The sequence below is a fragment of the Pipistrellus hanaki genome (assembly GCF_964339955.1).
Source record: "Pipistrellus hanaki genome assembly, chromosome: 3".
In the NCBI taxonomy this organism is placed as follows: domain Eukaryota; kingdom Metazoa; phylum Chordata; class Mammalia; order Chiroptera; family Vespertilionidae; genus Pipistrellus; species Pipistrellus hanaki.
In genome coordinates, this window is record NC_140505.1 from 94966989 (window position 1) to 94993948 (window position 26960).

General features: G+C 40.7%; 1 protein-coding gene across 8 annotated transcripts in view; it reads right to left on the minus strand.

Annotated features, from left to right (window-relative positions):
- Positions 1-26960, minus strand: part of FGF9 (fibroblast growth factor 9) — a 188245-nt gene that overhangs the window by 1158 nt on the left and 160127 nt on the right. For all 8 annotated transcript variants that reach the window (XM_084878655.1, XM_084878657.1, XM_084878653.1 and 5 more), the window contains one exon: positions 1-478. This exon is cut by the window's left edge and continues 1158 nt beyond it. In XM_084878655.1, the coding sequence (XP_084734781.1) occupies positions 233-478 (246 nt within the window). In that variant the 3' untranslated portion in view covers positions 1-232. The remainder of the gene's footprint in view (positions 479-26960) is intronic.

Here is a 26960-nt window from a genome sequence, read left to right on the forward strand (position 1 = left end):
CTCTTCTCACAATAAATCAAGTGGGCACAGGCAGGCCTCCCAGAGGACAGGCCTGTAAGTGCAACACAAAGTCAGCACATCCCCATCCAAGCCTCCATCCTACGGTATACATGCGACAAAGTTTGGCAACAGTGGAGCAGATGTGATGACACAGCTAATCAATAAGAACCCACTGCACGGAACCTTTATAGTGGTTACTTTTTTAAGGGCTCAAGTGAAGAAATGGTCTTTGTCAACTTTGGCTGAGAATATCCTTATATAGTTCAGGTACTTTGTCGGGGTCCACTGGTCTTGGTAAAAAATGTGTGAATTTCTGGTGCCGTTTAGTCCTCGTTCCTTCTCTTGGGGTCCCATCTTTATTTAATGCAACATAGTATCGCCTTCCAGTGTCCACATGTTTATAGAGATTCGAAGAGTACGTATTATACCAGTTTTCTTCAAACTGTTCTCTGAATACACACTCTTGGGTTAGTTTTTCCTGTTTAAAAAGAAAAGGAAGCAAATGAGTATTTTTACTAAATCAGTTACGTTCTGTATTTAAAACAATTTTCATTTGCTACACACTATAACTCTGGCAAGAAAATTTTGATTTCAACCCACTAAACCATTTTAACACATTTTGCCAAAACTGCTTTACTATATAAATTTAACACATTCTCATTTCTTACTCAGAATGATTAAAGCACAAAGATCCAACGTATTTTCTCGTTAGACTTTTATGCCTACCAATTATCAGAATGAATAAAACAGGCAAAGGACAACTAACAAGATGAGTTGTTCTCATTTTCACTACAGCAATTAGGGTGCTGACCATCTCAGCAGAAGCCAAAGGTTCAGGTAACTGCTTCATCTTTTATATATATTTTTATAAAGCACTTGCTACACATAGACCAACATGAGCAACATCACCAATGATGTCAGTTTCTGTCTAACCGTTGAACAGTGGTGTTTGCTTCTCCCTCCATAAATGTGGTTTTCAACCCTCAGTGTACACAAGAATCACCTTAGATGCTTTTTGAAAATGCAGACTTCCAATTCCAATTCTTTAAAATTCTGATCCACAAAGTATGGAAATACGCATTTGTAACAGGCCCTTGTAATGGGGATTTCTGATGCAGACACTTCTTGATCTTCATTTTAAGATATAATGCCTTTGGTGATGACTGAAATAAAAACAAATATTCTAGCCCTCCTATTTCCCTGAACTTCAATGGAAGAACTTTTCTCCCCACTTAAAAAGCCACATTCTCAGGCATGCAGCAACCAAGAGAAAAGCTCTATTACTTCCCACATTCATCAAACAAAAAGGTATCACCACCCCAGAATCTGGGGCTCCGGAAGCTTCCTGTTGTGGGCTGGAGTCATGACCAGAAACAACGTACACATTGCATCCCAGACCTGTGAACAATGCCCCGAGTACATCCTCAGCTGCTCACCTAACTCCTGGAGGAGCGAGGCAACAAACCACATGGCCTCTGCTCTTCTCACTCCTCAACTGAAACTTTCAAATCAATCCCTTCCTAGATAGCACTTTTTAAAAATAAACACATAAATGGCTTTTTAAAATCTCCTACTTGCTCTTGCCCACCTGACACATTACATAAATAAGAAAACAAATAAATATTAAGCGTGCACACACACAGTTAAAACAGCAGAACAGGTCAGGACATTTGACGTGTTTCCAATTCTGTCATTCAGACCCAGAGGACAGACAGCAAACTATACATCACCAAAATACAGACGCCCTTTTCATATGCACACACCTGACAACACAACTTAGGACACTGGGTTCAAAAGATATCAGCTGGGCAGAATCCATTCTCTCCGGCTGCTGTGTAGTAAATAAGGAGAGTGAAGGAGGGGACAAAGGGAGGGAGTCTGACAAAATCAGCAGTCTAACGAAGGCCACCTTCTCACCTTCTTTAATTAACTGAAGGCTTAAAACCCATTCAAAAGCACAGCAGGGCCTGCATTTCCTGACAGGTGCTCTTCCCGGGACCAGGGAGCATTGAGTAGGTCTGTAACAGAAATGTTAACTCAATGGACAAGTTTTTGCTAAGTGAATGGAAACAGGGGAAAACAAATTAAAAACAATGCATCTGGCAAGGACAGAAGAAATGGGGAAAATGAACTGCTGATGCTGGTGTACGGGGACAAATGAGTGGCAGGGGGTGAGAAGTGATCCATATTCCTCTCTGCAAAACCACTCCCAATTGCGGTGCCCGCAGACGTTGTACCCTGCAGGAAAGGGCCTTGTACCTCCTCTACATGTAAACTATAAGCACATTCTTCTGAGGGGCACCCACCTGTACCCTCTGCACTGGGGAGATGAGGCTAAATCTCTATTAAAACTGGCAAAATAAAAATTGTGTGTTGCCGAGACTGGTTTGGCTCAATGGATAGAGCGTCGGCTTGGGGACTGAAGGGTCCCGGGTTCGATTCCAGTCAGGGGCATGTACCCTGGTTGCGGGCATATCCCCAGTAGGGGGTGTGCAAAAGGCAGCTGGTCGATGACTCTCTCATCGATGTTTCTAACTCTCTATCTCTCTCCCTTCCTCTCTGTACAAATCAATAAAATATATTTTAAAAAATTGTGTGTTAAAGACACTGTTATTTCAATTTTTCCTTCCAACTGTATAATAAATATTGTCCTCACAGACAAGATTATTCATGGCTAAAATGTATGGTTTGGGTTTGCTGTGAGATTAAGTTAAATTTTCTAAACAAAATATGTTCACTTTTTCTTAACTTCATAAAATGGACCAAACTATAGGATTGTATAATGAGACTTTAGTTCTACAACGAATGTGAAAAGCTAACTGAAATTAAGCTTTCCTCTTCTTGGCAGGAAATCACATTATTTGACAGACACTTTCCTTAAAAACAGCTCTTCCTTCTCTCTGTGAAACATGAGTTGTGCACTAGCTTGTACACACATCACACCTAGTTGTCTTGGGTAAAGAACGCACACAAGTAACCTCAGAGGGAGACAGCTGGCTCTGGAGTCTGAGGCCCATGTGAACCCTGGCTTTTCCCCTTACTGATCATGGGCATTTATAACTACTCATTAACCTCCCAAATTTCAGAAGCCCCACTCTTAAAGCAGGTGAGGAATAAGACTCTCGAGAGATGACTATCACAAATATGCACGCAGAGAGCATTGCCTGGCACACAGGAAACCCTGCACAGACAGTGCTTAAGTTAGCACCATAGTCTCTCAGATCTGGAATAGGCCTTAGAAGACAGCTGGTGCAACTTTTCCTGTCAAATATGTGTAAAGTGATCTGCCCCCATCTATGCCGCAGGATCTTGTAACAGTAATGAAGCCACTAGAAGTCTTCAGGGTCCCTACTGGAAATGCAGGCCCTTCTGCTTTCCCCTGGTCACTAAGCAGTGTGATGCCTCCAGACCCCCAAGTCGATCTGTCTCGGAAGCTTTCTGATGCTGCTCCCTAAGAGCCAGGCACTGGAGACTGTGCAGGAGACAGGCTGGGGTGAACTCACTCTTACCTAAGACTCAGACGTGCTTCCTTCCTTCTCTACCTCAAAAATGTAACTTTTTAAAAACACCATTTTATAGGAGGAATAGAAACATATAAAACACACACACACACACACACACACACACACACACACACAGATTATGAACAAAATTCCACAAGTAGGTATATCACAGTTTAACAACGAAACACATTTATTTTCTGCATTTAAGAAAAGATTCATATTTTACCTGTTTTGAATTTTTGTTGTTTTGTTTTGTTTTAGTTTTTTAAAAAAAAAAAACAAAAAACTTTAAGAAGTTGAATAAGCTAACAAATTGAATGTGTCTTTTCACTGCTCAGTGAACACTAGTGTTTCCCCTTGCAGGCAATTTTAGCATCATTTATACACACATAATATAACTATTTAGCAATCCAGAAAACATTTCATTTAAATCAGTATAATCTAAGGCCAGCATTTGTTATGATGGTTAAGAGTTCAGTTGTCTCATACATGGGAGGGTTGTAACTTCCCTTAACAAGCTAAATGTGGTTGTGCAGACATTACATTGCAAAACCACTGGGACCTTTCAGCTCTTGCAATTATTACAGTTGGTATAATGCCACTCAGATAAGCTTATTTTTAATGATCATTTAAAATTAAAGACCCTTTAACTTTTCTGTACCATGTATATCCTTTTTTTAAAATATATATTTTATTGTTTTTTTTTATAGAGAGGAAGGAAAAGGGATATAGAGTTAGACACATTGATGAGAGAGAGCCACCGATCAGCTGCTTCTTGCACACCGCCTACTGGGGATCTGCCCGCAACCAAGGTACATGCCCTTGACCGGAATCGAATCCGAGACCTTTCAGTCTGCAGGCTGACGCTCTATCCACTGAGCCAAACTGGTTTCGGCATGTATATGCTTTTAAATAATTTCTTCATCTTATTGGGGACTATGTTAATATGAGATTTTTTCCTCACACTTCAGTACTTAGGAATAAAATATTTAATTGAGGTGAATATATTTATGTTTTAAATTTGTACTCCAAAATGACTTTTCTAAGTTAAAACTAAGCAAACGAATGCAAATTGGACAGCAGCAAATTTATTAACCTGTATTCTTATAAATATATGCAAAGGAGAAAAAAAATGTCTGCCTTCAAAGAAACTAACAAGAGGGCAGCGGAGAGCTACAGGAGGGTGCAGGGAGCCAACTCTGTGGGGGAGGGAAGGGGAAGGAGCAACGGGAGGCAGGGCAATGGGCGGAGAGCTACTGGCACATGGATTCGTGTGCAGGGTTACTAGTGAGATAATAATGTGAAAACTGTAGTAAACCCAGATAATGTTTAGAGACATAATAAGAAATAAACTCATACAGATAATAATTTAAAACATTAGACAATTGAAAACATGGAACCAACATGGGCTTTACTATGAACAATTCATATCAATAGCCATTTTTTAAAATCAGAATTGTTCAAAATTCAAAACTAATTTGTTTTCTTTGAAAATGAATAAACTTTATCATGCTATTTTAAAATGTGTTTTCATGTTTACATAAACATATACATAAATATAGATGGTGTAGCTTTAACCACATTATCAAAATGGTCACTTTTATCCAACTGAAGGGGTTGCTTCAACTCCTTGCATGAATCTGAGGTGGGTTATGTACAGAAACTAACAGATTGTAGAGCTCCAAAATAATTTTTAAATTAATTATGTGATGTAATAACTAGCTCTCATATCTGCTGTTTATTGGTCATGGTATTTAAATGTCTCAGAACCACAATTACTCATATCTGTGTAGTCTTCCTCACTATTGATATGGCAGTAATGTCCTAAAGAGAGTTGTTGCAGGGATCAAGGTGGTTAAATATAATGACCATTAAAAAGAAGCCAGGTGGGGGGAGGAAGATAGCTGCCAATGGGGAGGCAGACTGAAAGATAGTGCCCGAGTGAGAGAACAAAAGGAGAGTGTGTGGTCACACTGGGAGCGTCTATGTGTGAGTTGACGGACAGCAATACTCTAGGGACTGTTGGGGATTGCCAGACCGGGTTCCCCTGACTGGGCAGCCTCCACTGCTGCTGAAATCTCTCCCGGAGTAATCGGCTCTGACAGGGAGACCACATCATCTTGAAGGGGAGAGTGGCTGTTGTCTGAAGCCTAAAAATCCCGAGACTCTACAACACCTAGGGAACATCTGTGAACCCAGGAACACCGACCTCAATCATCACGAATACTCAGACTCGAAGGAAACGTCAGATTTCACCTAGGAAAAGGTAAGGTCTGAAATCCAGGAAGTAAAGAAAAATATGCATAATGGGAGCTAGAGGTTCCAGGGAAATGTGCGCCCCACAAAATCTATGGCCTTTGGGGCCAGTGTTATCCACAAATGTGGAAGGGGTGGGCAGGGCTGCTAGCAGTAGGGAACTCTAAAAAGGAACCCATAGCTGACCTGGATGCAAAAGGGCTGCCTAAAAATTTTAACAGTGTACTGGCTGCTTAGAGCCAGGGGAAAAAAGACTACACAGACATGCGCGCAGCGCTAGAGGGTAGCGCACTTACTCTGGCTATATTTTTTTTCTTTCTTCTCTCTTTAAATCCTTGCTTTTGATTAGTAAGCCCAGTACATAGGATCATCCAATTGGGGACACTTTCACAGAATGCAGGGGAAAGTTGTTTTTCTGGAACCTGGGGATCAGAGCTGGGATAAATGATCAGAGAACCAGCTCTTGGGCAGTCCATTCCTCTAAACCAGTATTAAGTGCCACAGGGAAAACAAAATCTAAATACTGACTAGAGAGGATTTATAGACCCGGAGGTCAATCCAGAAACACTGCCACCCAAGGGTTGAATCACAAATTGACTCTTGTGTAAACACAAATAAAGGAGTCTAAAAATCAAAGAAATAGTGCCTGCTGAAGAATCAGGACTGTGGTTTACAACACAGAGGAGCAGTGGAATGCAGGGAACTTCAATACTGTTCTGACTACAAGAGAGAAAAGAGGTGTACCAAACAGAACAGTAGAGGAAGTGAATGACCTCATGACTGCACATTTCTATTTTTTCATCTTTTACTTAAGAAAATAATTTTTTTAATCTTTTTTCCTTACTTACTTATACCTTCTTAATTATTATACTTTTATTTTTAATCAGTATTATTACTATTTTACCTTTTCTTTGTTTTTTAAAGTGTCATTTTATTTTTTTATTTTATTTTATTTTAATTTTTCCTTTAGCATCATTTTACTCTATCTCAACTTTACCTTTATGGCAACACTCTCTTCCTCACTTTTCCCCTTTCATTGTCCTGTTTTTCTTGCCCTATTCCTGCTTTAGATTTTCCCTATTCCTTCTTTTTACCCCATGTTAAAAATTCACCCTATTTATATATCTAATTCCTGATCCCCTGCTCTACATCCATACACACCTCTCTCTCCATTTGCTTCACTGTCCAAAATTGTTTTTCTCTCTGCCTTTTTTTAATTTGTCTGATTTTTTTTTATTTTTTTATTGTTATTGTCCTTCTGTTCTGTTATGAATTTTGTTCTAAGTTTTCTTTGCCTTATATTGTTTTGTCTTGCTTTCTCTCTGTCCTATTGTTGTCTGCTTGACAGTCGATTAGATTGGTTACCATTGTGTGTTTATTGGTGAGATTGTTACTCATTTGTTTTTGTTTTTTGCTTCTCTTTTCCCTGTCCTTGCTTGTTAGTTGTTGTATGTAGTTTGCATTCATCCCTGGTTGACTGCTGTTTGCATTTTTTTGGGATTAGTGGTTGTTCTATTGGAGTTTTCTCCCCATATAAAGAGTTACCTCACTCTTTTTTATTCTTTCTTTTCTCAATATCATTTTTGCACTCCTTTATTATTTCTTATCCCCTAATTCTCTTTACTCTGGTGGCCACCTTTACTTGTGGTTATTAGTATCGTCAAGACATTGGGTTCAGTGCCTGTGCGTTGTTGTGTTTTGTGCCTTTAAATCAATGCAGGAGAGAGAGAACTAATAACCAGATAACCAGAGGAGAGAGATCCTGGGGAGACAATGAAACAGGCCACATGTGAAAGAAAAGAGTCAACACAAGAAAAGGAAGTAAAGAAATGGACACAAGCAATATGTCATAGAAAGAATTCAGAGAAATGGTCATAAGGTCGCTGAACATGGAATAAAAAGTCAACAATATGTGTAAGAATCAAGAATAAATGAAGAAGCAAGAAGAAATGAAAAATGACATCGCTGCTTTAACCTGTTAACTGAGCGGGACCTATAAATACGTCAAACGTAAACAATATCAGGAATGGGTAGGACGTATGAATACGTCCTGGAAATATATGTTGCGCCCTGAGAGGGACGGTATATATTTTTTGTAATCTTTATAATTGTTTGTAAAATTTATAATTTTTTAATTCGATGTTTCCATTTTTTTGTTGGCATTCTTTTCTATTTTTTTGTAATTTTGTATTTTCCTTTGTGCTTTATATATAAATAAATGAAAAAAAATATATATATATCATTTATTTTAATTAAGTATAAAATAAAATAATAATAATAATATGAAATTACGTCCTCCGGGAGTGACGTACTGACACGGCCTAGTGAAAGAGTACGCGCCCATTATAGGTTGCATAATTAAAAAGGGAACTCCCGGTTAACAGGTTAAATAACTCAAGAGAAAGGATCAAGAGCAGACTAGAAGAAGCAGAGGACTACATCAGTAAGCTAGAAGACAAGGTAGAAAAAAATACCCAAGTAGAACAGCATCTAGTTAAAAAAAAAAAAAATACCACACACACCTTAAAAATAGGAGAGCCTAAGGGAGCTTTGGGACAACACAAAACAAAACAACATCCACATAGCAGGGGCACCAGAAGGAGAGGAGACTGAGCAAGGAATACAAAACCTGTTTGAAGAAATAATGACAGAAAATTTCCCTGATATAGGGAAGAAAAATGTCCAAGAAGCTCACAGGGTCCCAAACAAAATGAACCCCAAAAGACTGATGCCAAGGCACATTATAATTAAAATGGCAAACACCGACGAAAAAGTAAGAATATTAAAAGCAGCCAGAGGGAGACAGAAGGTTACCAACAAAGGATACCCTATCAGACTAGCAACTGATTTCTCCACAGAAACACATCAGGCCAGAAAGGAATGGAAAGAAATATACAAAGTCATGCAAAGGAAGAGTTTGAATCCAAGAATTCTGAACCCAGCAAAGCTATCAATCAAAATTCAAGGTGAAATCAGGAGCGTCAAAGACAAAAAGACTAAGGAAGTTTATTACAACCAAGCGAGCAATGCAAGAAATGCTAACAGGTCTTTTGTAAAAATTAGAACTAGAAAGCGAAGAGGGAACACAGACATAAAGAATTAAAATGGTGACAAAAAAGTACCTATCAATAATAATGTAAATGGATTAAATGCCCCAATTAAAAGACATAGGGTAGCTAAGTAGATAAGAAAACATGAACCATATACCTGTTCTCTACAGGATACCCACCTCATAAAAAAAATACTCACACATAGTAATGATGAAGGGATGGAAAAAGGTTTTTCTAGCGAATGGAAGTGAAAAAAAGCTGGGGTAGCAATACTTATATCCAACAAATTAGATCTCAAAGTGAAGGACATAACAGGAGATAAGGGAGGCCACTTCATAATACTAAAGGGAGCAATCCAACAAGAAGAAATAACTCTGGTAAACATATACACACCCAATACAGGAGCACCCAAATACATTAAAAAAAAAATTCTGTAGAATATCAAGGGAGATTGACAGCAATAAAGTCATAGTAGGAGATTTGAATACCCCACTATAATTATTGGCCAAATCCTCTGGGAAAAAAAATCAGCAAAAATAAAAATAAAAAAAAATCAATCTTAAATGATTCACTAGATCAGATGGAATTAATTGACATCTTCAGAACATTTCACCCCAAAACCACAGAATATACATTCTTTTCAAGTGCACATGGGTCATTTTTGAAGATAGACCATATATCGGGTCACAGGTAAAGTCTCTTCAAATTCAAGAAGGTAGAAATCATATCAAGCATCTTCTCAGATTACAATGGCATAAAACTGGAAATCAACTACAATATAAACAATCAAAAGAATTCAAACATATGGGTACTAAATAGCATGCTGTTAATCAATGACAGGGTTACCAGATAGATCAAAGAAGAAATGAAAAGTACCATGGCAACAAATGACAATGAAAACACAACAAATCCAAAACCTATTGGATACCGAGAAAGCAGTCTCGGGAGGGAAGTTCATAGCTCTACAAGCCTACAGCAAAAGAACAAGAAACAATGGTAATAAATTACCTAACTCTACAACCCAAAAAGCTGGAAAGAGAGCAAGAAGAAAAGTCCAGTGTAAGCAGAGGAAGGGAATAATAAAGATCAGAGCAGAGATAAAAGAAATAGAGACAAAAAAAATACATAAGATCAACAAAACCGAGAGCTGGTTCTTTGAGAGGATAAATAAGATTGATGAATCTAAAGCCAGGCTCACAAGGAAGCAAAGAGAGAGGACCCAAATTAACAAAATCAGAAATGAAGGAAGTAAAATAACAACCGATCCCACAGAAATAAAAACAATTATGAAAAAATACAATGAATAACTTATTGCAACAAAATGGACAACCTAGATGAAATGGACATATTCCTAGAAAAAAACAAGCTCTCAAAACTCAACCAAGAAGAATCAAAAAACCTAAATAGGCCAATAATTACTTAATAAATTGAAATAGCAATCAAAAATCTTCCAGCAAACAAAAGCCCTAGTACAAATGGCTTTACAGGGAAATTCTACCAAGCATTCAAACAAGAACTAAAGCCTATACTCCTCAGACTATTCCAAAAAAAATCAAGAGGAAAGCACACTTCCAAGCTCTTTCTATGAAGCCAACATTACCCAAATCCCAAAACTAGATAAAGACACCACACACACATACACACACACACACACACACACACACACACACACACAGTGACAGCGAAAGTGAGAGCGAGAGCGAGAGCGAGAGAGAGAGAGAGAAAGAGAGAGAAAACACTACAGGCCAATAAACTTGATGAACATAGATGCTAAAATCCTCAACAAAATTTTAGCAAATCAGATTCAGCAAAACATTAGGAAGACCATACACCATGACCAATTGGGATTTATACTGGAGATGCAAGGATGGTACACTATCCGTAAATCAATAAATCTAATACATCACAAACAAACTGAGAGACAAAAATCACATAATCTTAACAATTGATGCAGAAAATGCATTTTTAAAAATCCAACACCCTTTCTTGATAAAAATTCTTAGCAATGTGGGAATAGAAGGGTCATACCTCAACATAATAAAAGCCCTATATGAAAAATCTACAGCCAACATTATACTCAATGGGCAAAAACTAAAATCATTTCCCCTAAGAACAGGAACAAGTTAAAGATGCCCACTTTCACCACTACTGTTCAACATAGTATTAGAAGTACTAGCAATATTTCTGGGAATATGTCCATAGCGATCATACTAGAAGAAGAAATAAAAGGCATGCAAATTGGAAAAGAAGTAAAATTGCCCTTTATTTGCAGATAACATGATATTATACATTAAAAAACCCAAAGACTCCATCAAGAAATTACTAAACCTAATAAATGAATTTGTTAATGTAGCAGAATACAAAATTAATGCCAAGAAATCTATGGCCTTTTTATACACCAATAATGAACTCACAGAAAGAGAAATGAAAAAAACAATCCCATTTATCATTGCACCAAAAAAATTAACGTCCTTAGAAATAAACTTAAACAAGGACATAAAAGACCTATACTTGGAAAACTACAGAACACTGAAAAAACAGATAGAGGAAGACATAAACAAATGGAAGAACATACCATGTTCATGGATTGGTAGAATCAACATCATTAAAATGTTCTTACTATCTAAAGCAACCTATAGATTCAGTGCAATACCTATTATACCAATGATATATTTAAAAGGTCTAGAACAAACTCTCCAAAAATTCATCTGGAACAAAAAAAGACCCCCAAAAGCCACAACTATCCTGAGAAAGAAGAACAAAGGAGGGGTCACAGTACCAGACATCAAATTATATTACCAAGCCATGGTTCTAAAAACTGCCTGGTACTGGCACACAGACAGTCATATAAACCAATGGAAAAGAATAGAGGACCCAGAAATGGATCCAAGCCATTATACTCAATATTTGACAAAGGAGGCAAGAGCATACAATGGAGTCGAAATAGCCTATTTAATAAATGGTATTGGGAAATCTGGTCAGATATATCCAAACAAATTGAAACTATATCACCAACTTACACCATACACAAAAACAAAGTCAAAATGGCTAAATGGGCTGAACATAAGACAGAAAACCATAAAAATCCTATAGGACTGCATAGGCAGCAAAATTGCAGACATATGTCATAGCATTTTCTTTACAGACACAGATCTTAGGACAAGAGAGACTAAGGAGAAAATAAACATGGGACTACATCAAAATAAAAAGTTTCTACACAGCAAGAGAAACCCTCAACAAAACAGCAAGAAAGCCCACTGCATGGGAGAACATTTTTGACAATGTTATATCTGATAAGGGTTTAATCTCCAAAATTTACAGGGAACTCATACAACTTAACAAAAGGAAGATAAACAACCCAATCAAAAAAATGGGCAAAGGACCTAACTAGACACTTTTCAAAAGAGTATATTCAGAAAGCCAAAGAGACACATGAAAACATGCTCAAACTCAGTAATCATACGAGAGATACAAATAAAAATGAGGTACCACCTCACACCTGTCAGAATGGATATCATCACCAAGTCAACAAATGACAAGTGCTGGCAAGCATGCGGAGAAAAAGGAACCCTCCTTCACTGTTGGTGGGAATGCAGCCATTGTGGAAAACAGTATGGCGATTTCTCAAAAATTTAAAAATGGAATTCCCATTTGACCGAGTAATACCACTTCTAGGAACATACCCCAAGAAAACAGAAACACCAATCAGAAAGGATATATGCACCCCTATGTTCATAGCAGCACAATTTACAATAGCTAAGATTTGGAAACAGCCTAAATGCCCTTCAGCGCAGTGGATTCGAAAACTAAGCTGCTATAAAAAAAGGGAACTCTTACCATTTGCAGCAGCTTAGATGGAACTGGAAAGCATTGTGCTAAGTGAAATAAGCCAGGCAGTGAAAGGAAAATACCGTTGGATAATAAAGAACATTATAACCTAATGAACAAAAAGATAGATCCAGAGGCAGAGAAGCATCGAACAGACTGCCAAATTATAGCGGGAAGGCTGGGGCGTGTTGGGAGGGAGTGGGGTAAGGGATCAACCCAAAGACTTATATGCATGCATATAAGCATTACCAATGGACACAAGACTGGGAAATGGGTTGCGGGCATGTGTCAGAGGGTAAGGGAGGCCGGAGGAAGGTCAATGGGGGGGAAAAGGGGAGATATATGTACTACTATTTGTAATACTTTAAACAATAAAAAAAATTAAAAAATAAAAATAAGCCAAGTCTGTTAACTCTTCTTTCCTTGGAGAGAATTGGCAGGCAGTACTATTTCTTGTTTTATTAGAAGTTCCAATTCAGATCCAACCACTTTGTGCCTTCAACATGCCTCACCTTAAGCTCCTCTTTTCAAAATCACTTTAAAATATCCCTTATTCCAGATGAATCTCCTTTCAGACCTATGATCCTGACCATCAGGATTGCCACCAGAATTGTGGGAACATTTGAATCAGCTGTGTCTGGTCAATATGAACAACAAGAAGCAATTAGGTAAAAAAAAAAATTCATTTTGCCTCTTCAAAATATACAAAGTTATAAATTCCTCTTGTCTCCACTCCTTTCCTATAAAACCAAATCAAACAAAACAAAATAACAACAATTTAAAAAATAATAATCATGACTTTAAAAAAACAACACAGAAAAATGCCTTCCTTCCAGAAGCTGCTGACAGGTATATGGGCACATCTGAATATATCTCTGATATTATACACACACCACCTCTGTGGCACCATCAATGACACCAAGAAAAGACCTGCTACAATGCCACAAGATAAGCTAGTCAGCATGGAGGCCTTCCTAAGAAGTTACCTCTAGACATAGACACTTATTTAACAAATCATATTATGTCATAAACTTTCTATACATTTTCAGAGATGCTGTCCCATGTGTAAAGAAAACCTAGCTGAGAGTATAATGGAAACCAAATCTGAGAAGTCCAATATTCACTTTAAGAAGTGTTTTTGGAAAAACTATGTCTTTGAGATTCCAAAATGGTGGTGGAGTGAGTGGAAGCTACACTGACACTCTCCCAGGACAAACTGGAAATACAACTAAAATACAGAAAAGCTATCCTGAATAATCAACTGAAGACCAGCTGGAGAGAACCCTGGTAACCAAGAACAGAAAATGGAGACCACATAGAGACTGGTAAGAAGTGCGCAGACTCAAAAGGGCTGGCCGGGCTCTACAGACAGCAGCTGGAGGGATATCTAAGCTGTGGGGAGTGTTCCCACTGAGAACTCTGGGGACTAAACCTCAAGTGGGACTCCCCAGCCAGAACCGAGAAACATGCTCAGAAAACATCTGGCTATGAAAATCAGCAGTGTTTCTGTCTACCAGAAGAGATAGCTGGAAATGTAGGCACCTTCTTAAAGGGACAACATACACAATTTTTTGTATAGCCACCCACCTTGGGCTCCAGCAGAGTGAGGGCAGAGTGGATTGGAGCTGTGTGAACAGAAGACATGTTTGGGGGATCAAGGGTTGGGGCTTAGAGGGCAGCCACCATAGATTCCTGTGCTGAGACATTCCCTTACAATGCAGAGGACATCGTCCTTAGGTGGACCTTTGTTTGCTATACTGGCACTTTTTGCCTGGAGAAGGCAGTTGCTCCACCCTGCTGGAAGATGTCTCACCCTATCCTGTGGTTGACAGCCTGAAGGCTAATCAAAACTGAGTGTCATTGGTACTGCAGGCAGAGACAGGTCTCTGGAGACTTTGAGTCTTTGCCTGATCTAATCTAGGGTACAGTGCTAGGAAAGGGAGACCCTGGAGCACAACTTTGTCCTTTGCAAAGGCACTCAGCCCAAGCAGAAGGAGCAACAAGCTGTGGATTGCTGATAGCTCAAAACAGGGTACTTAGAGCCAGTCATGAATAGTGTCTGACATTGTCCTGCACTAGAGATTAGGAGTCATAGCAGACCTATATAATAAACAGACACAAACCCAAACACACAGCCAAAATGGGTGACAAAAAAAAACCAAGCCCCAAATTAAAGAATGAGAGAATTTCCCAGAAGAGCTAAATGAAGAGGAAATAAGAAATTAATCAGGCATAGAGTAAAAAATAATGATGGCAAAGTAGTTCAACAGCATGTGAAAAGATATAATAAACATGGAAAATGGTCTGGCAATATAATAGTAGTTCAACAGCATGTGAAAAGATATAATAAACATGGAAAATGGTCTGGCAATATACACACAATGGAAGGAATATAGCAGCTTAGGGGAAGCTGAGAATCAGATCAGTGAATTAGCAGAAAATATGACATAATCAGAAAGCCAAAAAGAAAAAAAAAAAGAAAAAAAGACAATAAAAAGGAAAAAAACAGCAGGATAGCTTAAGGGAGCTGTGGGACAACATGAAATGTAACAATATTCTCATAATAGAGGTGTCAGAGGTGAAGAAAGTGACAAAGAAGTAGAGAATGTATTTGAAAAACTAATGGCAAAAAAAAAAACTTCCCTAATCTGGTGAAGGAAAAAGTCACACAAATTCAGGAAGCACAGAGAGTCCCAAGCAAAAGAATCCAAACCCAGACTCATAATTAAAATGCTAAAAATTAAAGACAAAGGGAGAATCTTAAAGACAGCAAGAGAAAAGCAATTAGTTATCTACAAAGGAACTCCCATAAGACTGTCAGCTGATTTGTCATCAGAAACTCTACAGGCCAAAAGGAATGGCATGAACTATTCAAAGTAATGAAAAGCAAGGACCTGAAACCAAGATTACAATATCTGAAAGGCTACCATTCAAAATAAATAGTAAAATAAACAGTTTACCAGACCAGAAAACAACAAAAAGCCTAAAGAAGTTATCACCATCAAACCAGCACTGCAAGAAATGCTAAAGGAACTGACATAATGAATAGAAGAGAAACATAAACTTAAAGAATTTAAAATGGCAATAAGCAAGTGCCTATCAATAACAACCTTAAATGTAAAAGGATTAAATTATCCAATCAAAAGACTAAATGGTTACAGAAACATGACCCAACTATATGCTATCTAAAAGAGACCCACTTCAGAATAAAAACTCATACAGGATAAGAGTGAAGGGATATTGTACAAAATGCTACATAAGGTTGCATATATTCTTCCTAATTGGTGTTTCAGGATTCTTAGAATATATTCACAGAAATGAGATCATTGGGTCAAATGACAATTCCATTTTTAATTGTTTGAAGTAACTCCATAATGTTTTCCAGTGCACCCATGTGCACACCCACCAACACTGTGGTAGGATTCCCTTTCTCCACATTTTCACCAGCACATCTTGTTTGTTCATTTAATGATGATGGCCATTCTGTCAGGTGTGAGGTGATAGCTCAGTGTAGTTTTAATTTGCATCTCTCTGGTAATTAGTGACTTTGAGCATTTTTTCATCTCTTGGTCATTTGTATGTCCTCTTTACAGACATGTCTATTATTGTCCTTTGCACGTTTTTTAATTTTATTGTTTGTTTTCCTGGTGTTGAGTTGTATGAGTATGTTATATATTTTAAAATTAATCCCTTGTCAGATGTATCACCCTATCTAACAGAGGGAATATGCTAATTGACCCTCATGCTGTTGCAAAGCTGGCGGCGCCCACAGCCGCAAGATGACAGCGCCCAGTCCCCTCAGCCCCACCAGGGCAGCAGTCCCAGCCACTCCGCACACCTGCCTCTGGAGTCCCCCAGTCCCCTCAACCCCCCAGCCACCCAGGGCTTGCCTGAGAGGCAAGCAAGCCTCAGATGGCAGCTGCCCAGCCACCCAGGACCAACCCAAGGCACAGGCAAGCCTTGGAGAGCAGCTGCCCAGCTGCCCAACGATGCCCAAGGCTCAGGTAACCAAGGCGGGCCAAGGTTTGGGCTGCTGGCAGTGGCAGCAGCAGAGGTGTGATGGGGCATTGCCATCCGATTGCTGAGTCGCCTCCCACACCTGGGGGCTCCTAGACTGTGAGAGGGGGTTGAGGGACCCCACCATCATGTTCATGAATTTTCATGCACTGGCCATACAGTTAGTTCCGTTTTCGTCTTGGTGGTGGTTTTTATTCCTGAGGAGCTTTTTAGTATGGTATAGACCCATTTTTAAAATGTTCCTTGTTTCCTTTGCCCTAGGAGATGTACAGGTGAAAATATGCTTTGTGACATTTTACTGCCTGTGTTTTTACTAGGATTTTTGTGGTTTCATGATGTACACTTAAGTCTTTTATCCATTTTGAGTTTATTCTTGTGTGCAGTGCAAGTTGGTGGCCTACTGTCATTTTACTTTTTGCATGTACCTGTCCAATTTTCCCAGAAGCATTTATTGAAGAGACTATATCAATTCCATTCTATGCTCTTGCCTCCTTTGTCAAATATTAATCATCCACACAGGCATGGGTTGATTTATAAGCTTTCTGTACAGTTTCTTTGGTCTACATGCCTGTTCTTATGCCAATACTGGTCTGTTTTTGTTTTGTTTTTTTCCATTACAATAGCTCTGTAGTATAGTTTGATATTAGGTATTGTGATCCCTTCATCTTTGTTATATTTCCTCAAGATCGTTGAGGATATTTAAGGGCTTTTGAGTTCCAAATAAACTTTTGGAATATTTGTTCTAGATCTGTGAAATAAGCTGTTGGTATTTTTACAGGGATTACATTGAATCTTTAGATTGCTTTGGGTAGAATGGACATTTTAATTATGTTAATTCTTCCTATCCATGTACCCAGAACTAGGTGTACTGATTAATGCGGATTTTTTTCAATAGGTGAAGTTACACATATGTTGATATATATGCAATTTGATATGTATACTATTTTGTTGTATTGACAAGCTTTAAAACTTTGTATATCAAATTTTCTGAAGGTGTTAACATCATATTTTTACACTTAAAAATGTCGAATTTCATGCCAAAAAAAAGAGCATTTGAGGGAAGTTTTTAATTCATTACTTTATTTTGAAGAAAAGTGCTGCTGACAGTTATCGTATACTTTGGGAAGCTTATAGTGAACATGCTCCATCTCAAGATACTTGTGAACGCTGGTTTAAACGCTTTAAAAGTAATGATTTCAATGTGAAAGACAAAGAATGTCCAGGTCAACCGAAAAAGTTTAAAGACCAATAATTATAAGTATTATTGGATGAAGATGCATGTCAAACTAAAAACAACTTGCAGAAATATTAAACGTTGCTCAGCAAACAATTTCCAATCATTTAAAAGCAATGGGAAAGATTTTAAAGGAAGAAAAATGGGTGCCACATCAACTGAATGAAAGACAAATGGAAATCCGAAAAGTCATCAGTAAAATATTGCTTCAGCCGAGACCGGTTTGGCTCAATGGATAGAGCGTCGGCTTGGGGACTGAAGGGTCCCGGGTTCGATTCCGGTCAAGGGCATGTACCTTGGTTGCGGGCATATCCCCAGTGGGGGGTGTGCAAGAGGCAGCTGATCGATGACTCTCTCTCATCGATGTTTCTAACTCTCTATCTCTCTCCCTTCCTCTCTGTACAAAATCAATAAAATATATTTTTTTAAAAATTTAAAAAAAATATTGCTTCAATGGCACAAAAGAAAATCTTTTTTGCATCAAATTGTGACTGGCTTTGAAAAGTGGATTTATTCTGAGAATCCCAAATGCACAAAATTATGGGTTAATCCAGGTCAACCATGAACACTGACTGCAAGGCCAAATCATTTTAAAAAGAAGACAAGGCTCCGAGTTTCGTGGGATCAGGAAGCTTCTAAAACCAGGTGAAACTATTAATACTGATCACTACTGACAATAATCAATATGAACCACGTTTTGATCGTGAAACGTCCAGAATGTACCAGAAGACACGGCAAGGTAATTTTGCTTCAATGATGACGCACCAATCCAAACTTCAAAACAAGTTAAAGACATGTTAAAAGATCTTGGCCTGGGAAGTATTAGAAATTAACTAATAAGAAAAAAAGAAAAGGAGAAAGGAAAAATATAGAGTAAGAAAAGGAAAGAGAAAAATAAGAGATATGAAAGAAAAAAGTGAGATAAAAATAATAACAAAGCAATGAAAATAATGCAACACTGTCAAAGTTGTATATATTTGCCTCTCAGCAACCAGTTCAAAACTTCATGCAATTCATACCGTAGTTTGTGGCTGCCCCCATAAGGCTTGGCTGCGTGCAAGAATGGCCAAGCTGCACTCTAAGCAGGTTGTTAGCAGCATAAGGCCTACTGAGGGGTCAGCAAATGTCCCAAGGCATCGTGGGATCCACCTCCACCCACCTCTACCACTAAGTGTGCCAACTGCCACACTTAGTCACTGAAAAAGATATTTCTGAAAAGTATTTTGATGAAATTGTGAGGATGTCACTTCTGGGTCTCCCATGAGGAGGAAGTGCCATTTAGATTTCAGGGAAGATGACAGGGATGTTCCCTCCATCCCAGAGCTACACATTCGAGTCTGTCCCAGAATATTTCCCTGACCTGGATGGGGCAGAGCCCCTCGTATGCAGTCCAGTGGGGTCTGCTATAAACTGAGAGTTTCTATCAGCCCTCCCATGAAGCACCAGTCAGGTTTCCAGGAAAGTCAGGAAAATACTAGTCCCATCTCAAAGCTAGTCACTAAGGCCCCTGAGACTTTCCATACCCATAGGCTGGGCCTCTGCAGCTGCCTCATTATCAGGGGTCAAGATGCAGAGTAGAGTGAATTGTGTCCCCAAGGCCAGGGTATTTGCCTTCCCCCGGCTGTTGCTACTGGTAGGGGCTTGCACTTCTCAGGGAAAATGGCTGCTGTCCTATGTGGGGGGATGACCAAGCTCTCCAGGGCTGTTGCACTTCCACATCTCCCCCAATGCCTCCCACCCTAGCCTTTCCTCAGGCAACTCCAGTGTACACTGTCCTCCCTCCACTGAGCCTTGGGTTATTGGCGGCAAAAAATACAAATCTGTTGCTCTGGTTTTGCTTTTTTTGTTTTATGTGGCTTTATTTCCAACTGGCTCCTTCTCTCCCAGGGTAGAAGCCCTGCCACCTTTCATGGTTGGATGTCACATGGGCCACTGATGCTCTAGGGTTGGGAAACCCAGCCTGGGGTCTGGGCCTCTCTCCTCTCATGGAAAATACCCCCACATATTCCTCCTCTCCCTCTACCTGTCATCTGATGGCACTGAGTCAGCCCTCTCATGGCCCTGCCCTTCCTACTAGTCTCAAGGTACCCTTCCTTTTAAAAAGTCACCTCTTCACCCTCACCCGTTTGGCTCAGTGGGTAGAGTGTCAGCCTGCAGACTAAAGGGTTCTGGGTTCAATTCTGGTCAAGGCATGTATCTTGGTTGTAGGCTCAATCTCCAGTAGGGGGCATGCAGAAGGCAGCTTATGGATGTTTCTCTTTCATCCATGTTTCTAACTCTCTATCCCTCTCCCTTCCTCTCTGTAAAAGCCAATAAAATGTATTTTAAAATAAAAATAAATAAATAAAAGTCACCTCTTCAGCCAGTCTTCAGTTGGTAATGCAAGGTAATTCTCCAATTTCGTTTTATTATCAATTTCGTTCTGGGAGGAGGTGCAAGAAAGACCTACCTACTCTACCACCATCTTGAAACCCCTCTGTAACATTTCTTAACATAGAAAATTACCTGATAAGAGTAGTATGTCAGGGATTCCTATATGGCTGCAAACTAGGTAAAAGCAACACACACCTCCTCCCCATGTCAATCCAATTTACAGCTACAGTAAAATTTAGAGCAATCAACCTCAATAAACAATGGAAGTACACCTGAATAGGAGTATTATATCCAAGAATTAGAAAAAGAAGCTAACACAGAGACTTGTAAGAAGGGCAGAGAAGCAGAGAGGGCTAGTCCCTGCACTCAGGGACAGTAGCTGAGAAGCCAGAGAAATATCATGGCTACAAAAGTCCCAATTAGGAAAGTGGGGTCTCATCCACATGTCAGGGCCCCCAAACCAGAGCATCAGGACCACGAAGAAGATCCTGCATAGAATGTGGCAACAAAAATACAAAAATAAGCTGCCAGATTTGTCTGCCAAAAAGAAGAGGGCGTCTGCCAGAATCCTAGGTGTTCTCCCGAAGGACCAGTGCACAGAGGCTCACTGCGGGCTGTCACTTGGGGCACCAGGAGAGGGAAGGAGACGTAAGGCCTGTGGAAGACATAAAGAGAAGACCTGGGTAGCACAGCTTTGGAGATATGGAAGGTAGGCTACTGAGGTCCCAGTGCTAAGTCAACATCCCATACCACCCTCAGGTGTCATATCACCAGGTTGAGCACTTCCATTCTTACATCACAATAGGGACCTGCAGTACACTATTTTTTGGGAGAAACTATAGACAGCTTCTCAGATGATCATTGAATTAAGTGTTTTGGAACAAAGGCTCATCTTTCCCCCTACCATGGGTTAGGCAGATACCATCCCCAATGGAAGACTCCCTTGTCAGGGCCTCAGGCATAGGATAGGTGTGGAGCTAAGAGGAGGCATGCTCTTGCACTCCCAGCCACAGCCCTGTGCCACCCCTAACAAAGAGCTGCCTTGAGTTACATTCCCTAATATTACTGGCGCTATCCTGCCAAACACAGTTCCACGTGGGTAATAAAGCATGCAACTCAGAACTGGGACATTTGGCATGATTCCCTAGGAGTTTCACATTAGGCAGGGCACTGCCAAGCTAGGAGAAGGTAAGCAACTAGCTCCCCTCCCAAGGACCAAAGGCCCACATCAGCCCAATTAAAGAGCAGATTTGATTTTCACCCCCAAATCCTGCTGGCTCCATCTTACAAAGCTCATATTTCCAGGGGGAAAAAGGAGCAACTAAGAATTGGGGCATTTGTCAGGACCCTTCAAAGCTTTTTGTCAGGGTCTCTGGCAATGCACTGCAAAGCTAGAAGAAGATAAAGAGCTATCTTGCCTCCCAAGAGCCGTAGGTACCAACCCCAGTACAGGAGTGCCTCGATCTGTTCCTCCAAGTCCTTTAGGGAGGAAGGGAGCAAGGAGCATAACCAGGAGCAAACAGGAGCCCGGAGTTTTGGAATGCAGATCAGTTGGAATCTCTGAAGGCGTGGCTGCAGAGCCAGCAAGACCACCAATGTAAGACTGACTTGATCTGTTTTCAAAAGCCCAGCTGGCTCTATCCTGCTAGACTCAGTTTTGAGGGGGAAGGAGGGTCTGGTCAGAGCTAGGACATTCAGAGTGCATTTACCTCAGAGGATCCAATGAAGGGCTTGAGCAGGTAGGGCTACAGAGCTTCATGGCACAGTTGGTACCACCCTCAAAAGAAGGCTTTCTTAATTTGTTTGCCTAAGTCCCAATGAACCTGTACTGTCCTACTGATCTTGCTCCTGCAGTGAGGTCAGCTGGCTAACCTGAACCTGTGGTACACTCCTCCTGGGAAAGACAGAGTTGGAGACCCACACAGTGTGTGAATGGTATGCTTCTAGAGTAGGCGCCACATTCTCCCCATTGAATGCCAGACCACACTGCCCCAAACTAGGGGACCCATTAACCCTGTCTTGTCTGACCTGGTTACCCCAACCTACCAAGCCTGGGCCTAGCTTTATTTATCTCACCCCAGCTCAGAGCTCCAGGAAGCAGAACCGACTACACAGATTGGCCCCTCCCATAGACACCCAGGTCCAGTTTATGCAGAAACAAACACTGAATAATATGGAAGCTCCAGACAGGTAGCCCAAAACCGGTTATATACAATGTCTGACAGTGACCTGTACCTGAACTGCATCCAAATGAACCTAGAACCAACATACCTAGTGGTGAGCTTCAGACCTCACCAGAGCTTGACCCAACCACCCACACAAGCAACACACCCAAAGGAAGAATCTGGCAGGCACCAGACCCTGCTGAAAACAACTCCACTTCAGTATGCAGCCCCTACACAACATCTCATACATGATGATCAAAGTTTACCCTGATAGCAACCCAACCTGAAGGGATAACTGCACCCACAAAAGGGCCAACAGCATTCATCATAACACAACTAAATAGGGGGTGCACATAACCCACAAGAAACATTTCTGGAGCAAGGGTCAAAAGGAAGATTGTGCCACTGAGCCCAACAAGACACCTAGAGATTGCACCTGCATAACAGTTTGCATGCAATAGTTAGACTGAGCCTCAGCCAGCCAATCTGAGTCCCACCCACGAATGGGCCAACAGCAGTCAAGACCCAATTATAACAAAAAGGCCCACACAAGGGACATTTCTAGAGTATCCAACTCAGGAGAGCAAGGAGACTGCACAATTGGGACCCACATTATATAAGGCCACCCCACAAAAACTGAGCAGCATAGCAGTGCTATCTAATACAAAAGAAAAAGAAAAAAGCCCACAAAGATACAGCTAAAATGGGGAGACAAAGAAACAACCCCCAAATTAAAGAAAAGTAAGATTCTCCAGAAAAAGAGCTAAATAAAATGGAGCCAAGCAATTTATCAGATATAGAGTTCTAAGTAATGGTTATAAAGATGCTCAAACAACTTAATGAGAACTACAAGGATCTTAGTGGGAAATACCGAGCAGCCATAGTGAGCCAAGAACCATGCTAGTTGCTTTATAGATACCACCTCCTCTATCCTTATGGCAACATTGCCATGTGGCTTCATCAGCCCCTTCTCCTAGCCTACCCAAATTTGTGCAGCTTGTGGGCAATAGAGATAGGATTTTGAGCCTGTGTTCCCACAAGTCTACGCTTTAATTCCAAGTTCAACCAGTTCAGAATGCAAATATGGGCTTGACCACTCCATTAAAATATAGCAAACTGAAAATCAACTTAAGGATAGAGGAAGTGGGAAGGCTCGCCCGGAAGTAGTGCCCGATGGACAGGGCGAGTCGAGTGGCCGCGCTGGCCTTCGCCAGAACGTGCGGCGGGGCGTGAGGCGGAAAAAGAAATGCTCCTTGGTGCAATCGATCTGCTTTAGTTCATCCAAATAATGCCTCGCAGAAAATCAAACCTAGGTCGTCGTACTCGCGGAGCAGAAGCAGTGCGACGAGTAATTGCAAATCAAACTGAGGAAGAACAGGCATCAGCAAACGAGCGAAACAGACAAAGAATGGCTCAAAAACGTGCCAAGGAAACTGCAGAGCAACGTGCAGCCAAACTTGAGGATGCATGGTTGCGAGCACGGCGATCGCGTTCTGCAGCTTTAAATCGGCTTCGTTCTCAACAGAATGAACGCCACAGGCTGAGAGTGCCCGAAAGACTTCAACACGAAACATCAGATCAGCATCAAACACAACTCCGTGCTCAGCAATCACGCGATTACCATCGCCTTGCATTCCAGTACAACCCAGCTGATGATTATAGTTTGAGCTGGCATATTCTCCTCGGCACTGTGACTGAAGTGTGTCCTTAATGCAAGGCTCTGAAATTTAATGCAGAAACAAAAGAAATGTGTTGTGTCGCCCGAAAAATTAAACTACCTCAACTTGGAGAACCTCCAGAGCAGGAGATTTCAGGCAAACATTACCTGTAATTCCTCAATCGACACCAGCGAATGAAATAAATGCTTGCATGAAATACTCTACTTTGTGGCGACACGTAAAGGCATTAAAATTAACTACAAATATGCGTGTCCAGCTGCAAAACGATCTATCAGCTGAAATATTCTCACATCAATTGCTGGAAACTGGGAACGGAAAGGTGCCAGTTGATCTGACCTCAGGATGAATTTCACTGCTGCAATTTCTGCAATTTAGTGACTTCAAAAGAAAAATTGGATGAAAAAGTATTTCCCAATATTCAAACCAATTATAAGAATTACAGTTGGGCATTAGGAAGAGGAGGATCCAAGATGGCTGCAGAGCTAAACACCTACCGCAGCCGCACACAACAATTTCAATAAAATACAACTAAAAAAAAAAAAAAAAAAAAGAATCACAATTGGCCGAAACCGGTTTGGCTCAGTGGATAGAGTGGAAGTACATGCCCTTGACCAGGTTCGATTCTGGTCAAGGGCATGTACATTGGTTGCGGGCACATCCCTGGTGTGGGGTGTGCAGGAGGCGGCTGGTCGATATATTTCTCCCATCGATGTTTCTAGCTCTCTATCTCTCTCCCTTCCTCTCTGTGAAAAATCAATAAAATATAGTTAATAATAAAAAATAAAAAAAAATAAAAAAGGATAGAGGAAGTGGGAAGGGGGGAGAGACACAATAAAAGCCAAGAGAAAAATATCTGAAATAGTAATTCATATGGGAAACAGATGGTTGGAAAGAGGGAGAAAGGGAGGGAGGGAGGAAGGAAGGGGAGGGAAAAAGAGAGGAAGGAAAAAAGGAAGGAAGGGAAGGAAAGGACCAGGAGAACAGAAAAAAAACGTAGAGCTGAGAGTGAACAGCAACTATGTGAGACTATACAGTGCAATGTGGCAGGTGAATAGGCAAAAAAAAAAAAAAATCACTCCATGGTACATCAAGCAAACATAGGATACCCCACAGGGACAGGGGTATCTTTGGAATGACCTTTGCAAGTCTGTTCTTGGAATACTTCTTTGAGCTTTGATCACTTCATCACAAACGAAAGGCAAATCACATTGGATTTCAATGAAGAATTACAAGAGCACACACACAATAAGGAGATTAAGAAAGGAGGGGATCAACTTATGTCAGGATTTGAAGCATTTACAGAGAGGGCAAAGTAAGATAGCTCTGTGTGTGTCTCCCCCACTTAATGCTTTAACATTTTCATCCTTAGGAGAGCCATCTGTGGCAGGCATGTTAGGAATGCCCATGTTTTTCTCAGCACCTGTTGGGATGCTGCTGAGGCCACCAGGTCAACAGATTGATGAGAGATTTTTGCACAAGTATAAATCAGTCCCTGGCATTGTGGGAGATTGGGATGAGGTGGCCAGACTACTGCAAAAACTGCCCCCAGGGCAGTTAATCCCACTTGCCTCCACTGGGGCTCATGGGCACCTCCCAAACCAGGATATAGAGCAACTTAACAGCACCATCCTTGATAGCAAATGACAATGACAAGGGGGTACCCTCCCAATGTCAGCAATGTAGCTTCCAGCAGCAGCTGGGAAAAATGAAAGCAGAGATAGGACCATAGAAGGGGACCAGAAGTAAAGACAACATATTCAGGAGACATCTAGCATCCCATGTTTCCAAACCCTGCAACAAAGCTGCCTTCTCTCCTAGAATATCTATTTTCCTATATCTCCTCTGTGAATAATCCTGACATTCTCTTCCACCCCCAGAACTTATCTCCCTTCTCCAAGCCTTTTTTTTTTATATAATAATTCTGTTATAATATTTATTATACCAAATTGTAATTTTTGGTTTGCCTATCTAACATCCCAACAAAGTTGCAAGTTCTTGAATCAGTTCTAGGATCACCCACCCACAGGAGGAGGGACCATTTGCATTTGTAGGTACAATAATTTATGTTATCATTAGGGGCCCAGTGGATGAAATTTGTGCACTGGGGAGGGGTGCCTCAGCGCAGCCTGCCCCTTCTCACATACTGGGAGCCCTCAGGGGATATTCTACGGATGGCTTAGGCCCGCTCCCCAGTGGGAGTGGACCTAAGCCCCAGTCTGGCCTCCCTTTGTGGGAGGCAACCGAGCTGATCAGGGGAAGATGCCAGCCCCATCACCCCGCTGCTGCAGCCACTGCCGGCCACCATAGTCACCAAGACATTTTCATCAACAGGGACTCCAGTCCCTTCATCAGAAAAAATGTCAACTTTCTTTAAGCATTATCAAGATGTGTTTTTCATAGGATATGACATTTCTTTCTTTATTTTCTTTTTTATCCTCACCAGAGGATATGTTTCCATTGATTTTATCTCCTTCCCTCCAATTGCAGGCTCGGCCCCTTCCCAAGCCCAAAGCCTCCACCCCAGGCTTTAAGCTTGGGGAGGGGTTCTCCCCAGGCATCTTTGATCGCAGACTTGACCCCTTCCCAAGCCTAAAGCCTCCCCCTGATGGCAGGCTTGGAGTGAGCTGAGGGCCGATGAGGTTCCCAGGACCCATGCATGTATGCAAATTAACCGCCATCTTTGTTGGGTTAATTTGCATACTCACTCTGATTGGCTGTGGCTGTAGTGGAGGTATGATAAATTTACATGTTTCTCTATTAAGTAAGATGGTAGTTCTGTTCTACAGAGTAGCCATAAACACCAAATTATAGAATACTGAACCACTTTTGAACATTGCGTTCTTAGCTTATGAGTG